The 19,008-nt window shown below is 48.4% G+C and overlaps 1 protein-coding gene and 1 long non-coding RNA gene across 2 annotated transcripts; both read left to right on the forward strand.

Moving 5' to 3' along the window:
* The first annotated feature begins 792 nt into the window (after positions 1-792).
* On the forward strand, positions 793-7,647 carry ADRB3 (adrenoceptor beta 3). Its single transcript, XM_027824493.3, has 3 exons — positions 793-2,434; positions 5,038-5,104; positions 6,820-7,647. The coding sequence occupies exons 1-2, from the start codon at positions 1,134-1,136 to the stop codon at positions 5,069-5,071; spliced, it is 1,335 nt and encodes a 444-aa protein (XP_027680294.2). The 5' UTR covers positions 793-1,133; the 3' UTR covers positions 5,072-5,104; positions 6,820-7,647.
* Positions 7,648-16,852: 9,205 nt separating this feature from the next.
* On the forward strand, positions 16,853-18,973 carry LOC102930316. Its single transcript, XR_006287594.1, has 3 exons — positions 16,853-17,463; positions 18,216-18,309; positions 18,927-18,973. It is a non-coding gene; the product is annotated as an uncharacterized LOC102930316 (long non-coding RNA).
* The last annotated feature ends 35 nt before the right edge of the window (positions 18,974-19,008 follow it).

Genomic DNA, 19,008 nt, shown 5'->3' on the forward strand with positions numbered 1-19,008 from the left:
CGTGTCCGTGTCCAAACGCCTTGTAAAGTGGGACGAGAGATGCGGCGCGATGCCATCTCTGTGCCCACAAGGCTATGTGTGAGAGTAGCTCCCTGGCTGCAGGGGAGACGGGAGAAAGAAAGACAAGCTTTCTTCCTGTGCAATGAGAGAGGTGTCGCTCCCCGGGGAGCATTTTGTTGTCCGTGACTCCCACCTTTTCGCCTTGGCACACAACAGATTTGTGTTCGATGGAGAGGGAAGGAAATTGATACTTTCCGCGGACTGGAGGGGAATAAACGCCTCGAGCCAAATGCAGAAAAGTGTCGTTCTTGCTGGAGGCAAACGTGTCACCTCCGTCCCAGTGTCTGTGCCTGGCACCCTTGGGTTGTTCCCTCTTCTCCGCACGTGCTAATTGGGCGGACAAGGGGGAGCGTTAGTGTGTGTGGGGGGGTGCACCTGTGTGTCTGACCGGCAGACGGCTGCAGTTTATGCGATGGGCTGCAGCTTCAGGGGTAACCCCCAGGAAGAGGGAGTTTGCTGTTTTGCGGCTGTTGTGCGGCTGGGCAGATCTGCCAGGCGCGAAGTGCCCGAGGGGAGAGCCTGCTCTTGTGCTGGGACACGGGTTCTTCTCCTGCCGGAAAGTGCCCTCTCTGCAATGGGCAAACAGCACGGGGCTGTGGAGAGATGAAGGGACGCAGGAGCGTTAAATTCTCGGCCCCAGGAGAAGGTGCAGGGGAGCGGGAGGGGGAAATGTTGGGATCCAAGTATTTAAAATCCCCGCGGGGGCGGCAGAGAAAGGAGGGAAGGGAACAGACCCGGAAAGAGAGATGCAAAGGGGCGTGTTCCAGGCTGCTTTTCTTTTTTTCAGCGATCCTACGAGTGGGGGCAGCCCAGCGGCGTCCTGTGCCTTTAAGGGCTCCTCCTCTGAGCAGTGCCACCGGGGTGTGTGTAGGGGGGAGCCCATCCCCTGCGGCAGCCTTTCCAGTGCTCCCGGGGAGATGGCACAGGCTCAAGAAGCCGCTCACACGCCCTGTATGGAGCCGAAACTCCGAGCGCTGCGGGGAGTTTGCCCTTAAAAGCTGGCGCCCCGCGGAGCGCGCAAGGCGCGGAGACAGGGGCGCACGGAGAGGGGCGCACGGAGCTCCCCCGCTGAGATGGCTCCTTGGCCCCAGGGCAACGCCACCTCCTGGGGGGACGCCGCCACCAACTGCACGGGGGCCGCCAGCCTGAGCCAGCAGTGGGCCGTCGGGGCGGCCCTGAGCCTCACGGTGCTGGTGATCGCGGCCGGCAACCTGCTGGTGATCCTGGCCATCGCCAAGACGCCGCGCCTGCAGACCATGACCAACGTGTTCGTCACCTCGCTGGCCTGCGCCGACCTGATCATGGGCCTGCTGGTGGTGCCGCCGGGGGCCACCATTGTGCTGAGCGGCCACTGGCCCTACGGCACCACGGCGTGCGAGCTGTGGACCTCGCTGGACGTGCTGTGCGTCACGGCCAGCATCGAGACCCTGTGCGCCATCGCCGTGGACCGGTACCTGGCCATCACCTCGCCGCTGCAGTACGAGGCGCTGGTGACCAAGGGCCGGGCGCGGGCCGTGGTGTGCCTGGTCTGGGCCATCTCCGCCTTCGTCTCCTTCCTGCCCATCATGAACCACTGGTGGCGGGACGGGGCGGACGAGGACGCGCTGCGCTGCTACCAGAACCCGCGCTGCTGCGACTTCGTCACCAACATGCCCTACGCCATCCTCTCCTCCATCATCTCCTTCTACGTGCCGCTGCTCGTCATGCTCTTCGTCTACGCGCGGGTCTTCGCCGTGGCCAGCCGGCAGATCTGCCTCATCCAGCGGGACAAGGACCGCTTCCTCCCGGGGGCCCCCGGCGCCAAGGGCCCCCGCCGGAGGAGACCCTCCCGCCTCCTGGCCATGAGGGAGCACAAGGCGCTCAAGACCCTGGGCATCATCATGGGCACCTTCACCCTCTGCTGGCTGCCCTTCTTCGTGGCTAACATCGTCAAGGTCTTCTACAGGTCCCTCGTCCCCGGCCAGGTCTTCCTCCTCCTCAACTGGCTGGGCTACGTCAACTCCGCCTTCAACCCCATCATCTACTGCCGCAGCCCCGACTTCAGGAGCGCCTTCAAGAGGCTGCTCTGCTGCCCCCGGAGCGCGGACCGCCGGCTGCACGCCGTCTCCAGGGACCTCCGCCGGTGCCCCTGCGCCTTCGCCTCCCAGGGGGCCGCCCCGGCGGACAGCAAGCCGGTGGCGCAGGGGCAGCAGCCCGGGCAGGCGGGGGAGGAGGACGGGGGGACCAGCAGCAGCAGCAGCAGCCCCTCCAGTTGCAGGACTGAGGAGACCAACCTCTCCTACCGCCAAAGCAATGGGCATGGCAGCGCCCCGCGCCCCCTTAGGGAGGCCCAGCTGCAGGGCACCCAGACCACGCTCTGTCCGCAGCTGGAAGAGTAGGTACCAGAGCCTGCAAGGCGGGGAGGGGTTAGAGCTGGGCCAGGGCGAGCCCCTGGGTTCGCAGGAGGTCAGTGCAAAGTACTGGGGGCTGACACTTGGAGAAGGGCAGAAGGGTGGGGTTCAGCCAGAACTGGCTCCACGCCTGGAAGAGTTGAAGCCAGGGGTAGTCAGTGATTTTTTGTTACGGTCCAAATTTCTTGGTCAAGGTATAGTCAAGGTCCGGACCCCAGAGAAAATAAAAATAAACCCCAATGATAATACGTAAATAAAAAGATTTCGGCCTGTTCAAAAGCATCTGGTGGGTCCAGATTTGGCCTGTTGCCTGCCTGTTGCCTACCCCTGGTGTAAGCAGTCACTCTGGCTGCAAAGCTGTGGTTACAGAGGCTCCCCCCCTCCCAGACCAGTGCAGTGTCACTGGCTGATTTAAAGCAGGCTAAGATTTCCATTTCACACTGGGGATGCCTTTCCCTAGCTCATCCAAGTGTCTGCTCAGACAATGCAAACTGCAGGCTGCCCAGGAGATTGTTTATCCATCGGTGGGGAAAGGGTGTTTTCCGCCAGCAACTGATGAGCTGGCAGAGATGCCTGGGCCAGCAACTGGTGCAGTTATAGTGACCTGGCTCTTTGGAAAGAGACACCTTGGGGAAACCACAGCTAAGTCCAGTTAGTCACTTCCAAATTTAATTTGGCATGGGAAATCCCTGACATTGGCTAATATCTGGAAGGGAATGAAGGCCAGATTTGTAAAGGTTTTAAAGGCAAATGGTACCTAGTGGGCTTTTCAAAAGTACCTGTCTTTAAAAACTCAGCATTTAATCTATATTTCCCTGCTTCCAGTGTGATTTGCTTAGTCGTTATTTTTCAATCTAATATAATCTAATGTAGCCTAATTGTTTTGAGATTTCAAATGCCCCCATCCTATCTTAAAATTAGAGCTTTTGGGAGATTTATCAGGTAAATAAAATGTCAGTGCTAAACAGAAAAATGTGATTTTTTGTGTGTTTTCTAACAAGCTTTACTCAAAGTGAAGTTAGCTGTGTAAACACACAAAAATCAGAATTTTCCTTCATAGAGAACAGAAGAAATTGGAGTTTGGTTACTTTTATACATAAATAACATCCAGTAACATCTTGCAGAGAACAGGAACTTCGATTGTATCTTTGCTCAGTTCTGGAGCTGTCGCTGGAATAAGCTTTTAGTTTCACTCTGGTGTGATGGTTGTTTCTTGCGTGTTTTCCAAAGCACCATGTTTTCTGGGGGTGCACTGCCAACGTAAGCCTGAATCCTGAAGACCTCAGTCAGTCCATAAACATGGAGATCTCCCATTACAGCCGACTGGAGTCAATAAGGACTATATAGAGTAATCAAAATCTACCTATTTCTACCTACTAACATAACCCCATCACCACAGTATTTAAACTCTATTCACAGGCTAGCTCTCCATTTCTGATCAGTGGTCTAAAAAACCACAGGTGCTTTGAAAACATAAGCTCATAGGGATTGCTGACAATTAATAATTACTTCTATTATTTTTTATTATTAATACACTATTTATTTCCAGAACAAACCGCGAAGTCCCGACTGAGTCCTAGAACTGGTTTAAAATGCTTCCATGGGATTTTCTGGGAAATTTTTACTGGGTTTGCAACATTTTGAAATTTCATCAAAATGTTTCAATTGTCAAATGTTTTCAAGCAGCTCTTTGGACAGTCAACCTGCTCCCCACACACGCACACAACACTTGTCAATGAATTTTTTAATTAAAAAATAAATAGGGGAGAAGAGGGTTGTTGATCAGCAACAGAACTTTCAATGACGTGTTTTGCCTGACTCAAAATTCAGGAAATGTTGATTCCGCTATTTAGTCCTTAGTGAAGCAGAACTGCAGTCGGAGATCTCCCTGTGTAGGGACTGACTGAAGGCTTCAGGATTCTGTCTTGTCTTGGCACTGCACCACCAGAGAACACAGCGCTTTGGGAAACACCTGAGAAATACAAGGCACCTGCTGGAAGACTTTGCAGTGTGAATCAGACAACTGAAGTACACAGGGCAGCATTTCAAGGGCACGAAGGCATAGAGACACTGTGAGTGAAGAGATGAGTGAAGCCATAATGTAGAGTCCTCCCAGAAGAAGTGGGTTTTAAGGAGGAATTAACCGATTACATACTCCCTGATTAATTTCTCATAGAAGCAGTCAGTTTCATGCATGGTACATGTGAGTAGAGCAGAGAGACTTTAGCTGTGATAGATTTAATAGGTGAGAGGAAGCTGAATGCTTGTTGGTGTGTCTGTTTTGGAGCACAAATCTTCCCAGATGAAGCAGAGTTACTCTGAAGAACACATCGCACCAGACACAATTTCTCAGGGTCTTCAAGACAGGGGTGAAATCTTGGTCCCATTAAAATCAGTGGCTAAACTCCCACCGACTTCAGGATTCCACTCAGGTTCTTTTGCATCTTTAAGCAAATGACACCATGCATCATACTTGTTTGCCTGGCTATTCCCTTGATGTGGCCATTATAAACATGTGCAAGTAAATAATAGAAATTAGCTGTAAAAGATCTCAGTTATTAATTCATTGTCTTTTTTTTTTTTAAAGATTTACCTGCAATGAAGCAAAAGCAGGTCCTTGAGTGTGCTTGAAAGGGAAGGAAAAAGAGAAGAATGTAAGTATAGATTTTTAATCACCTGGAAAATTTTGTGATATTCCAGCTACTAACAGTGTCAAATTTTCCGAAGAGCTCAGAGCCAGATTTCCAGGTGCTCAGCACCCGCATTCAGCATCAGGTTTTCAATAGAGCTCAGTACCAAACATACACCCAATGTGCTGAGCTCCTCTGAAAATCCAGTCACCAATTTAAGCTTTGTGAATGGAATTTTGCATCTTTAAACATGACTTAGACAAGGAAGCCACAGCCCTGAATTTCCTTTTGAAGTTGTTTATCCTAGTGAGGTATCATTCTAATCCACGATCACTGCTTTACACTTTCATGTGGAATTATCACACCATTATCTAATAATGCTTAGTACATAACGATAAGGTGGGAGGGATATCTTAGTAGTTTGAGCATTGGCCTGCTAAACCAGGGTTATGAGTTCAATCCTTGAGGGGGCCATTTAGTGATGGGGCAAAAATTGGGGATTGATCCTGCTTTGAGCAGGGAGTAAGACTAGATGATCTCCTGAGGTCCCTTCCAATCCTGATATTCTATGATAAGAGAGAAAATAAGAAAGGAGGGGAAAAGGCCTAGATCCTCAAAGGTATTTGGCTTCTTAACTTCACTGAAATCTGTGGAAGTTAGGAGCCTTAATACCTTCGAGGCTCTGGGCCAAAATGCTTTGGCACCCATTGGGATGGGAGGTACTATAGAAGTGTTTGTTTCTGTAAATCAGTTTGGATAAAATGAGCACCGCGGATGGGGGAATGTCTGGAGTTCACAGTTTGGGTTTGGATAATGTCAAAAAATTACGATGCTTCTTTCTCCAAACTGCCTGAGTGTGTAAAATGGGGCTTCAGAACAGAATTCCCCAGGAGAGTGCTGGGACCTCTGCTTATATTCCTGGCTGGAAACTAGGAAACAACATCAGATCCAAACATTTCAGAACCTTTGAGATCATTCAGTCCAAATGTTACACTAATAGTTAAAGGTAGAGAGGGCTACTTATTTGATCATTATTGATTCCCTTAGCTCTCAGGAAAACCACCCCAAACCTTTGCCCCAAAAGTGACCTGGAGGAGAAACTTTTCTGAGACTTGAAAAAATTTTCTTCCCTTTTTTGGTTGATTTGTTTGTGCTGCCCACTGTGTCTCCTGGTGTGTGTCTGGCCTGAGAGCAGAGATAGGGAAATGTCACCAGAATATAGAAAGGTATCTTGGCCCATCTGAAGTTGGGAAGTACCGGGAAGCTTTCGGGAAAAACCTGCTCCCATGACATTTCCAGAATAGAAGTGCAGAAACCAAGGTGCCAAGCCATTTGCGGTTTGCCCATCCCATCTTAGCAGCAGCTACAAGCCACCTAGGCTCACTGGAAGTGCAGGTTCCCATTGTGTCAGTACAGCTCTGCATGCTCCTGTCTGTGGTATGGATCCTGATCCAATGAAGCACTTAAGCGCATGCTTAACTTTAAGCTTGTGAGTACTCCCAGTGATTGCTATGTTACTCTATGTATTACTAACACGCTTGCATTACTATATTGTATATGCTTTTGCTTCCCCATGATGGATTTATTTGAACTTCAATGGGACTTAAGCATGGGCTTAAAGTTAAGCATGTGTTTAAGAGCTTTGTTATGTCAGGGCCTAGGATGCTGGCATCTTGAGAGTGACTTTGATTATAGATCATCTCTGTTCAGAATTCATTCACTATTTTCCTTTCTTCCAGGAATGTGTCAAAGCCCTCAACTGGGTTGTTGCTCTTGGCTTGTGTGCCAGCTACTATCCACCTGAAAGAAAAGGAATCAGACATGTAGAGCCATAGTCTTTGAACTTTTGATGTTGACTCAGGTATTTTGAACGCACATACCTTCATTTCCTGCCTGTTTCTCCAGACTTGGCCATAGCATAGAGGAAACTGTACCTTAAAGAAAAGTGTTACATAGGGGAGGCAGCTCTTAAAACAATTTTTCCTGTATACACAGCAAATGTGCAGGAAAGAGGAGGCCTTTTGCTGTCATTAGTTGTTTTCAGTAAGAGCCCTTGACAAGTGCTGGAATTATACCAGGGTCCCAGAGGGCTAAGCCTAGATAGCTTACTATGGTTTCAATATCTCTTGGGAGGGCTGGCTAGAGTCAGGTCTAGAGACAGCCCCAGCGCCTCTTGTGATGTGAAGTTGGACCCAGTGTAAGGGACCTCCCTCTCCAGGGCTAGGTAGCTGAATTCCAGTACAGCTCAGGACACTGGTTAGATGAAGAACTGACCGACCTAAATGTGAACAGTGTGTGTAATCTCCAAAGATGCTACAAGGGAAGAAGGCCTGAAGATGTTTCCTGTATAGATTGCAAGAGAAACTACTACCTCAGAAGCAGTACTTCAGAATGCAGCTGGAGTTTGACTTTGGTAGCCAGACATGGATTCACATCGAACGTGGCACTGAAAGTGCTGGGGTTTGGATACACTGGGCCTGATTCTCCCCTGTGCTTTGTGCTGTCATTTACAACTGTGTACAGTGGATGTAAAATGCTACCAAAGAAGAATACACAGGTGTAAATGACTACACAAGGTGTAAGGCTGGCCAGAACCGGGCCCAGGATGCTGAGGTAATGGACTGTGTGAACATTTATTTGCCTAGACGCATTAACTTTGTGCATCAAATATGATTGAACCATTGATGGAACTTTTATTTTCCTTTCCTGATGCAAATGTTGCTGAAGATGCATGCACAGAACACAGCTGAATCCACTGCAGGGCCCAGGCGGAAGGGAAGAAAGGCCTGTCACAAACAAGAGACCTTTCCATAGTCTTCTCTCCAATTCCAATCTCCGAATCGCTGCCAGTCTGGGCAGAGTCAGAGCTGGAGTTGGGGAAACACATAGGGTCCGTCTACACAGCAATTACAAACCCATCGCTGACCCAGGCCAACTGACCCGGCTCATGAGGCTTGGGCTAAGGGCTGTTTAATTGCTGTGAAGAAGATCAGGCTCAGACCAGAGCCCAGGCTCTAGGACCCTGCAAGGTGGGAGGGTCCCCGAGCTAAGGCTGCAGCCTGAGCCCGAACGTCTACACCACAATTAAACAGCCCCTTAACCCAAGTCAGCTGGCACAGGCCAGCCAGGAGTTTTTAATTGCAGCGTAGACAGACCTTTAAAAGGCCTCAGTGCTACAGAGTGAGGCTGCAGTAATACGTTTAGCAAATAGTAATGCAAACAAGAGAAAACTAGAGGAGGGGATGCGGGAAGTCATTGAATATTTAACCCCACCTCCTCAAAGGTATTTAGGAGCCTAACTCCCATTAATTTCAATGGGAGTTGGGCACCTAAATATAGGATCTGTCCCTTAACGTCAGGAGAAAATAAGTTCTGAATGGGTGGGGATGCTGTGAGCACAGGAAGGATGTGGACAAAAATGCGAATTCAAGTATTTTAAACCATATTCTTATGTCACAAAGGAAAGGATTAGTAAATCAGATCGACTGTAGATGGTTAAAAAACACCAACACTTTGCTACAACCAGCGCATGAGGGGAAAGCAGCGTGGTGTTAGCGTCAGGTTCGAAATGCCCAAATGTCCCAGAATGTCATGTGTGAATCTTGCAAGGGAGGTCTAGCCCTTCGCCTGCCAAAGGGGATACATAGAATTCCATGGAGGTCTTTTTAGATGAACCCTTACAAGACAAGATTCTCTTTGCCCTGCCTGGGCATAAAACTTCCCTTGGCACTTTTTGTGAGAGTCAGAGGTTGGCCAGACTCCCCCACCTCCTCCACCTGTGCAGTGTGATATGAACCTGTTGGCTATAGCCCTCCACCCCAGAGGCAGCTGCACTTGAGCTGTGTTGTGTGTATACGGTTAGCAAAACATTTTAGGATTCTCCAGAATGAAAGGTATTATTCTTGCTAGTACACACTCAGCAATGGAGATAAACTTGGACAGGGAACAACAGTCCAGCTAATCTCTGGACCCCTGAAACAACCCCACAATAAAGTGGTAACTACATTATGTTCTGTGCACCTGGGGCTGGACCCGGTCAGGCATGGAGCACCTGGGAGAGAGCACCTTGTAGGATTGGGCCAATAGGGCTCCACATATTACTCGTGGTTTCTGAGATGGGTCCTGCAATCTCTAAGGCTCAGATCCCCAAAGGGATTTAGTCACCTAACTTCTACTGAAACCAATGGGAGTTAGGAGCCTAAATACCTTTGTGGAGCTGGGCCTAAGGGCCTTTCTTTTAGAGGCTTTGAGCACCCACAACTCCCAGCCAGTTGAGTGGGAACTGCAGATACTCAGCACCTTTGAAAATCAGAGCACCAGGGCCTATTCCAGCTCCCATGGAGGCCAACAGGTGCAGGCTCTGAGGCAGAAAAGCTGCACCGTAGCTCTATCTTCAGGCCCAAGCCCCAGACTGTGATGGCAGGTCTCTGTGAATAGCTGTACAGATACCAGCTGTGCCCCGGATGTAAATCCAGTAGAACCTCAGAGTTAGGAACTGACTGGCCAACCACACACCCTGTTTGGAACTGATAGGACACAATCAGGGAGCAGCAGAGACAAAAAAAGCAAATACAGTACAGTGCAGTGCTGTGTTAAATGTAAACTAAATGTTAAATGTAAAGCAGCATTTTACTTCTGCATAGTAAAGTTTCAAAGCTGTGTGAAATCAATGTTCAGTTGTAAACTTTTGAAAGAACAACCATAACCTCCATTCCCAAGGTGTTCGTAACTCTGAGGTTCTACTGTACATGCCAAAATCACGGCGCTGAAAGGTCTGTAGTTCCTTGAAGCAGTAGCAGGGTATGCATTTGAGGTCTGAGTCTCACTCTGGCCATGGTACAACGCTGTAATCATGGAAAGGAGCCAGAGAGTGGCTAATTTATTCTCACTTGAAGGCTCCTTTACACTGCTGGAGTGGTGAAAAGTGGTCTTAGCGTAAATGAGAATCAAACCCTGGGAGTCCAGGCTGCATGAGAGCTACATAGACACCGTACACATTATCCAGAGTAAATAGCTTTATGTACAAATGTGCCCTTGTAGTTATGGTGGTGTGCATATACCCTGCTAGCTTGTTATATCTGTCTCCGGGATGTTTTTTGTTGTAAATATGATGGTGATTGTCATTTTCCCCCCCATGTGAAATAAGCCTTCAAAAGTTCCCAACAGTCACTTGTAAATAAATATATATACACCTAAAACCCTGTGAGTATTGAGGTGTTTCTTTTGTACCGAAAGAACCGTCTGCGGTTCTTCTCAGAGCTGGCTTTGGAGCGGTCTACGCTTTGGGAACAATGTGGCTCCAATGGTTAGACTCCACTGAAGTAGCCCTATTTCTGTCTCCTAGGGTGGCTTCGCTGATACCAGATATGGGATTCAACAGGTAAGCAGAGAGATGGTGAGTACAGCGGTCCGGTGCAAGAGGACACAAGTGCCAGCCCTGGAAAAGGGAGATTTTCCAAGGCACAAAGGGCGGTTCAACACCCAATTCTCAGGGCTGGTTTACACTGGGAATTGACAGTGGCATAACCACATCGTTCTGAGGTGAGAATTCGTCCGTTGACCTAGCTGCCACCTCTTGGGGAGGGGAGTACCTACGCCAAGGGGAGAACCCCTCCGGTAGGTAGTGTCTACACTGAAGCGTGACAGCGGTGCTGCTGTAGCATTTCAAGTTTAGACAAGCTTTCAGTGGGAACTGGGCACCTAACTCATTTATACCTTTGAAACCAGCTCCCCATTTTGCGGTAAAGGAGGGGCTTTCTCCAGGAACTCAGTGTGGAATTCACCCTTCAGGGCAGGCAGCCCCTTTTGGCCCAGAGAAATTTCCATGAGCAGTGGTTGCAACCCCAGGAGGCTCCGTAGAAAAGCAGTCTAGAGAGTTCCATGCTTTGCACTAGAGTGCAGCATGCTTGGGCTCATGTGAAATCAACAGAGCTGTGTGCATGGATGTACTTCCAGGCCACAGACCACCGTTTCCCATCAGGCTTTAAGATTTTGACAAGTGCTTAAACGTGTACTGGAGACCCCAGATTAATACTTACTTTGCCTTCGTTAGCCAGGGTTGGTAGCGCAGACCCATAGAGCATGTGTGATCAGCACAACTTTAACAAACTGCCGGGCCAGGCCTGACGCTCTGGGTTTGACATCAGAGTTTTCCTTCTCCTGGGACCTCAGATCAGCCCAGGAACAATAAACACTTCCGATAGCTAGGAGAGAACAGGCAGTTATAACGATTTCCACAGCAACTGGAAACAATGCCACAAACAAAAGATTATTTGAGACGTTAGATGGGGGGAAAGCCTGAGGAGCAGATGTTGAATAGGCAAAAGAAACCTTGGCCAATGTGCATGGAAGTCGGGTAATAAGCTCGCTCCTACTGCTGGGGCCAAGATGAAAGGAGACCCTTAAAAACAAAACTTGCCAAAAATCCTACAGCCTCCAACAATCAAAGCATGGAGAATTTGGAGTTACTGTGGGATTTGCTGTGGGATGAGCCTGCCCTGAAAAGCAATGAGCTTGTTAGCAGTGAAAATCCTCTTGCCATACAAATGTTCATAGCAATGAATAAAGAAGGGAGAGAAATCCAAAGCAGAGGTGGATACGGACCAGTTCAGCAGGGAGGTTCTTCAGCATGCTGCTTCTAGCAAGGGTTCCAAAGGTATTAGCTGGACAATGCTGGTCATTCATGACATTGTTAGTAGCTTCCATGGGGCTGTATTTTGCCTGGCCTCCATGTCCACCAAGGGTAGGTCAAGTAGCAATCGGCATAATCTGCAGCAAAGGAGGTTCAGGTTAGAGTTTAGGAAAAACTTGCTAACTCCAAAGACAATGAAGTGCTGGAATCAGTTACTGAGGGAGGTTGTGGAATCCCCATCACTGGAGGTTTTTAAGAACAGGTGAGACAGATACCTGTCAGGGATGGGCTAGGTATACTTGGTCCTGCCTCCATGCAGGAGGATGGACTAGGTAATCTCTTGAGGTCCCAGCCCTTCATCTTTATGCTTCTATAGTTAGTGCAGGCAGCTCAAAAAGCAACGTCTCCCCTTTTAAGAAAGCAATGCAGAGATTCCCAGCACCACCTACTGGCACAAGGGAAGAACACCATCACACCAAACATGGGAGTTTTACTAGAGAACCAGCTGGACTGATCTGTGAATTTTAATGTGGATAATGAGGGGTGTTTGTTTGTTTGTTTTTAACTGTCATTGTTTCTTTCTTGGCATATTTTATTTTTAATATTTTGCAAGTGTGAAATTGGCAAACAACAAATACAAAGAATCGGAACAACAGGTTCAATTTTATTTTTAGTTTTAAGTTCAAACATTCAAATTCACCTGCTTTTCCCCCTTCAGTCAATTCAGTGCTTCTGCAGAGTTCCTGGGGTGTTATTCAGAATCACCTTTACTGACTCATTTAGAAACAGCTGCTAATAATTCATCCCATGAACTTCAGAATGTAAGAAACCTCACCACCTCTCTAGGGGCCTAATCCTCAGCTGGTGTCACTCCACTGAAACCAATGGAGTGATGCTGATTGACATCAGCTAAGGATCTGAACCTACCACAACTGCAATAATAAAACTTCTTAGCAAGCCCCCAAGGATCAAACCAATGCCTCTGAGTTTCTGACCTCAGTATGGGGAGACTGAGAAAGCTCTTTAGAGACGTGGGTGAACTCAATCACCCTGCAGTGTGTGTCAGTTCTGTTTATTATTTATTATAATAGAGACATTCTAGATGTTTTAGAAGCTACTGCTATTGGGACCTGATCCCAAGCCCAAGGAAGTCAGTGGAAAGATTACCATTGACTTCAGTGGGTTTTGTGTCAGGCCCCTGTGTCATTGCAAACATTTATGCATATGCTTAACTTTATGTACTCTGAGCAGTTCCATTGACTTCAGTGGGTTTATGGGGGCAGCAGGGCTCGGGGAGGGGGCAGGCAAGATTCAGGCAAGCAACAATGCCAGATGTGGTGAGAGGTGCAGGCCCTAAGGCCCTCCCTGCTGCACTAGAGCAAGGAATGCTGGCGAGCGATGTATGATTAATTTCACCCACAGACAGGTGTGCTCACAGGGCGTGTGTCTTTCATCTGTATTTCCTGTCGCTCTTCTACTTAGCTAGCTCCTCATCTCATCCACCCTTCATTTGTAATTGGCCCAGGACAGCCCAGTTCTTTTCCTCCCTTAGCTTAGGAGGGAGCTAATCTTGATTGTGAGCATATTCATGGAGCAAGCTTTTTACAAACTTAGGGTTTAGAGAATGCTTTCCATCCTAATTCTGACTTAATGTCAGGGGATGAAATCCATGTGGTTATCTGTGTCTGATATTCTCAAATTGTCCTAGATTGTCTCTTCCTTTGGTAGTTGAACTCCCAGCACCTGACCTGGGCTCCCCCCCACCCCCCGGGTCAGGTAGAGTAATGTAGATTCAGTAGCTATGGCTAGCTCCATGCTGGGAGGGTGTAAAGTCCAGTGTAAGTGCTGAGGCGTATTCTAGAGGCTTCAGAAATACTGGTAGGTTCTGGGCAGTTCAAATGAGTCCATGTTGAGAGAGTGAACCCAATCTCTTCTGTTAAATCTGTTGTCTTTAGTTCCCCTGAAGATCTCAATTACCAGTCTGGCCTGCGAAAGGGAGGAGTTGTTCTCTTCAGTGTCCTGACTTTTCAGATCTCCCTGCTTAATTCAGGTTTGTAAAATCATCATGAAAACTTTACTAGCCCAGGCAGAGCAAACTACTTGTTCCACCTGACCAAGGTGATTGGAGTGGGGAGAGGGAGGGATTTTGTTATTCGAAATATATAAAATGGCAAGAATAGTGTCTCAAGCTGAGTCTTTATTACAGACGCATGAGCAAACTACTCTTTAAAAACCCTCTAATATGGAAAAAATATCTCTGTAACGCTCCTCACTGGCTCGGTGACTTCAGTGCAATACAGGAAACTCGAAGAGCTTCAGTTGCTTATTTTTCTTCCTGCTCCCGCTCTTGGTTTGGTAACAAAAAGAAGCATTTTGCCCCCTCTGCCATGTTCATTCCTGTAGGCGCTGTTTGGTGCCCAGGTGGAGTCCATTCTAGAGCAGAATGAGTTCATCTCTCCTGCTCTTGAGTCCGCGTTCTGAAGAAGAGAAACCCGTTGCTGTCTTGTGGGGTAAGGGTACAACTGCGGAGGGGTGAGCAAGATGACGTGTTCCCTGGGTTCACAGAGCTGTTTGTGTGGCTGGTATCTGCCAGCAAAATGGGGGAGGAGTTGATGGGCAGCAGGTGGGGTCCCTTGTGAAGGGTTGCAGAAATACTGCCACAGGATGATCTAATAAAAGGGGTGGGTGTGAATTTTCCCCACCCTAAGGGCAGTGGATAATTTCCATCCAATGGCGTAGACTGCATTTCCCCCTTACCTCTTCCAAGTGGGGCCTGGGCCCTACCATGCCGCATTGTGATCAGAGCAGGACGTGCCTTCCCTGCTAGCCTCTGAGCAAACTACCCATCTGTGCTGAAGGAGAGCACCAGCCCCTGTGATTAGGCGTGAGCATTGCATACGCAGTCATGCTACAAATATAAGTTTCCCCCACCCCCGCATTTCCTTTCTTCAGGTCTCCAAGCAGTGCGCAATATTGGCTTGGTGGCTCTTGTTGACTTACTGCCTAAGTACGTGCTTAGCTGCTCCTTGAACTCTACTGGCCTCCTGAGGATTCAGTTTTAGCCCTGCCTTTAGCTGCTGTCCAGCGCTTCTGGCATTTGGAACACTTAGCTTCCCAGGATCAGTGCTGCTAATTTCATTCCAGCTTCTTAAATCCAGCCTTAAATCCTACTTGTTTTCTTTGGCTTGGGCTGAATGAAATGACGAAAAGCAAAGCACTGGATACATGGTGTCCTCATTAAGCTCTTGACTGGCGTATCTATGTATGAAAGTCCGTTAGGATTGCAACTGCTAGGGAGGGGAATACAAAGAGCTATTGAATATTTCCAATACTCCAGCTTGTATTTTGCAAGTTGGGGTATTGGGAACACAGCCCATAAGGAGTCAATAACCTTTCAGAGCAGAGTTAGAGGCGAACCTCACTCCACACAACAAACCGTATTATGATAGGCTCCAGTCTAGCCAAACCACTGAGCTGGATGCAGGGATTCCTGGGTGGATTTCTCTGGTCTATGTTCTGTGGGAGGTCAGACTAGATGATCACAATTGTTCCTTCTGGCCTTAAAGTTTCTGCCCATGGGAAATGCCTGTCTATGTCTCTGACCTGTGGCATGTGTGTGTTCTGGGACTAGAGGGATTTCTTTGCTCTAGAATTTCCATTAGCAGCTGCAGTTTTTCTTCTTGCATCTTGCAGGGTTTGTTTGGGGGCAGTGATGCCCCCACAAATCCAGCTGTGTTTTTCCCCATAGGCTGTGAGCTGAACACCAGCACCAGGAGGTGTGTGGTGATGGAAGAAGATGACTTCTTGGAACACCTGGTCTTACTGAAAACTGTAAGCCACGTAACTTGTCGGGGATCCCCTCTGACATTGGTTGAAATTCTCACCTTGGGTTACACTGGTGCCACTCTCACATGCAGACGAGGCTTGAGGGTCAGTCTGAGAGGAGCAGTGCTGGGTGGGGAGCTCTGCTGATCTCTCAAGCATTCATGGCCTTGACCCCAAGCCCAGCAAAGGTGCCATGCTCTGAACACAGACCATGTTTTCCTTTCCTGGGTCTCTTCAGGTCAGGGTGAAAGCACCCTGGGGAGGGAGCAATCCTGGGGGAGACTTGCTCCCCCTGCCCAGGCAGAAGAGAGGGTTTCAGCCCCCAGGACTTTAATCAGCACCAAAATCCCAAGCAAACATTTAAATAACATCTTTAAACGCTGCCTGGGTGTGGCCTGTGCTGTGGCATGTTGGAGGGGAACTGGCTCAGTGAATGTGGGGATTGGTGCAGGCTTTTGCCAGCTGGCAATGGGGGATGGCACTGACGCCGCTCAGGGCACACTGAATGGGCAGGGAGGCAGGCTGGCTGGCTGCATGGGGATTAGTCCACAGCAAACCCAGCTTCATGAGGATCCATTTCATTCCGCTGCTGCAGATCTGTCTCAGTGCAGAGGCCGAGGATGAACCGCACGTGGTGGCAGTAGCTTCAAAAAACACCTACGGTGGCAACAGGCCAGTGCCCATCGCTTCACTGAGGCTCTCTGTCCTACCCATGGTAACTCCTGGGGGAAACCTGCTGCATGAAGCCAAGAGATTGACACGACAACCCCCAGAACAATCTCTGCCCAGCAAGCAACTAATCTGGGGGAATTACAGTGTATGCACATGCCCTCTCGGTTGAACGAGCGGATTGCTTCTCTCTCCTTTGCCTGGCGTAGCATTCCACTGTACACATTATGGTCCGTTCAACCTCAGATGAAATGTTAACACCCCAGCTATAGTGACTGAGAGCCAGTGGGGCATGGTGGTTAGCACTCAGGCTAGGAACCAGGTGCATCTCAGCTCTAATGGTGATTCTCTGTAGCCCTGGTCAAGTCACTTAGTCCACATTTGGGACAGAGCATCCTATGGGAGCTGCCACCTCTGAAAGTCAGCTCTGAGCAAGCTTTCCCCATGTACAACACACAGAAGTTACTTGTCCCACAAAATGACAGGTTTCAGAGTAACAGCCGTGTTAGTCTGTATTCGTAAAAAGAAAAGGAGTACTTGTGGCACCTTAGAGACTAACCAGTTTATTTGAGCATGAGCTTTCGTGAGCTACAGCTCACTTCATCGGATGCATCCGATGAAGTGAGCTGTAGCTCACGAAAGCTCATGCTCAAATAAACTGGTTAGTCTCTAAGGTGCCACAAGTACTCCTTTTCTTTTTGTCCCACAAAGTTGCTGTGCAGGTTAATTTGTGAATGCTCCTCTCCCATTGTGCAGACCAACATGCATGGCAGAGACGATCTATTATTGTTATGCAGGAGGTCAGAATAGAGAATCACAAATAGTCTCTTCTGGCCTTAGGATCTAAAACTGACCAGAGAGTAGAAAGACAGAAGTCCAGAGACAAATCAAAGCTTAAAATTAAAAAGCGCATCCCTGTAAATAGGACACAATCCGATCTTGACTAGAAACATCTGTTTTTGTTTTACTCAAGGACTCATTGATAGCGCTCGTCCTGATTTAACAAAGGACTGGGCTAACTTTCAAAAAGAGCAACTGTGCTCTTCTTCGGGGCTACCTCCCATCCCCTGGCCTGCTTCGCTTTTCTGGTCAGCCACTGAAATTGGATGTATTGTCTTTGGCTGGCTGGGTTGTATTTGTAAATTGCTAGAGATCTTTCCAGCTCGTGATCGGAGTAAGGAGCTATATACATTTTGCTGTCTAACGAGACCCAAGTATGAAGCAGATGCTTGGAGCTAAGCACGGAGTTCAGTGAAAGGTAATACTGTCTTTGGAATTAAAACATCTCTGTGCGATAAGTTACTTGATTGTTTAGGAACTGCTCTGAATACACACCTGCTGCAAGCTGCCACTCATGGACCGGAGTCCTTATGCTAACGATTAGCTGAGACATGCACTGGAATTCAGAGAACGCCTTCTAGCGCAGCTCCCCCTGCCAGGAGAAAAAGCAGGCCTGAAATCCCACGTCTTCCTGCTCTGCTCCCCATATCCGCCAGTGCCGAGTCAAATAAGTGTAACTTATCTGTCGTCTTATGAAGACAAAATTTAACACATCTACTAACTCAGCCAGGAAAACAAACTCTGAGCCTGATCCAGTCTCCTGGCCATATCTGCAGGGTGCTGAAAGCATAGTCTCTGTGCTGTGGAGTTTCAGTGACTTGGCTGTGGCATCAGGGCATCAGCCGCATGCCATCCACACCTACTGTACTGTGTGTGTGTGTGTGGGGGGGGGGGGGGTCTGCCTCCAAACTTTGCCCTCGGTTACACCCGTGGAACCCCACTGATGTCAGTGCAGTTGTGGGTGTAACTGAGGGCAGAGCTTGGCTTGAGCATCAGCAGGTGCTTCTTAAAGAATGTGTAGTGACCGGGGGGTCCATGTAAAGTCCATCTGCTCTGGAATGCCCCCACCAGCTGGCTTTGCTTCAAGTTCACTGAGTCGCTCCCTAGCCAGATTTTCTTCTCAATATTTCAGTGATTCTGGATTTTTTTTTTTAAATTGTTTTGTTTCAGATCAGTCTTGATGGCTTTGAATTTATCCCTCCTGTTGCCTTTGAATTAAAGTCTGGAACTGGGCCGGTTTATCTCAATGGACAACATCTGATCTGTGAGTAAAACTGGTCCTCCAAGTGCCAGCACTGCTTAAATGGAGGGAGTGTTTGTTTGGGGGGTCAAATCACAGCACTGGGAGCCAGGCCTCCTGGAATCTATTCTCACCTCTGACACTGACTTATCTGTGGTCTTGGGCAAGTCACTGTGTCTCCCTGAGCTTCATAATCTGCGACGCAGAGAGAAGAATGGCCTAGCAGAGGTGTTGAGACTTGATCTGTTCATCTATATGAAGTGCTCTGGAGGTATTATAAAAGAGAAATGATCCATAAAAGTCTGCAGCTCTCCCCACTCCTCTGCTGCTATCCTCTTTCACTGGCTGTAGCTTTCCCTTTTCCTCTTCCTCCACTGTCCATCTTCCAGGCACAGAAGTCTCGGTGTAGTTCCCTACAGGGGTGTGTGTGTGTGTGTGTGTGTTTACACAGTGTATTCCTTGAGCTGCAAATTTGCAACCAAACCTAAGGTCTCCTTGTGTGCAAAATAGGGGATCCTCTACAATCACCTGCTTTTTGTGAATGACCTGAAGTATTTTGGCACAGCACCCTAAAGAAATAACGGACATTGGTGGTGGAGGTTTTTGTTGCCTGTAACCTTGCAATTCTCCCTTCTTTCCAGTGGAAGATGATGCCAAATACGAAGCCAGAGGAGGATGGCTAGCAGAGGAGTCGTTATCTTTGGCTGTAGTGGAAGAAGATAC

The sequence above is a fragment of the Chelonia mydas genome, chromosome 26 (assembly GCF_015237465.2).
Source record: "Chelonia mydas isolate rCheMyd1 chromosome 26, rCheMyd1.pri.v2, whole genome shotgun sequence".
NCBI classification, from domain to species: Eukaryota; Metazoa; Chordata; order Testudines; family Cheloniidae; genus Chelonia; species Chelonia mydas.

Coding starts and splice junctions, on each gene's coding strand:
- ADRB3 (XM_027824493.3), top strand. CDS start 1,134: ATGGCTCCTTGGCCCCAGGGCAACGCCACCTCCTGGGGGGACGCCGCC. Junction 2,435..5,037: donor CTCTGTCCGCAGCTGGAAGA/GTAGGTACCAGA, acceptor TTTTTTTTAAAG/ATTTACCTGCAATGAAGCAA.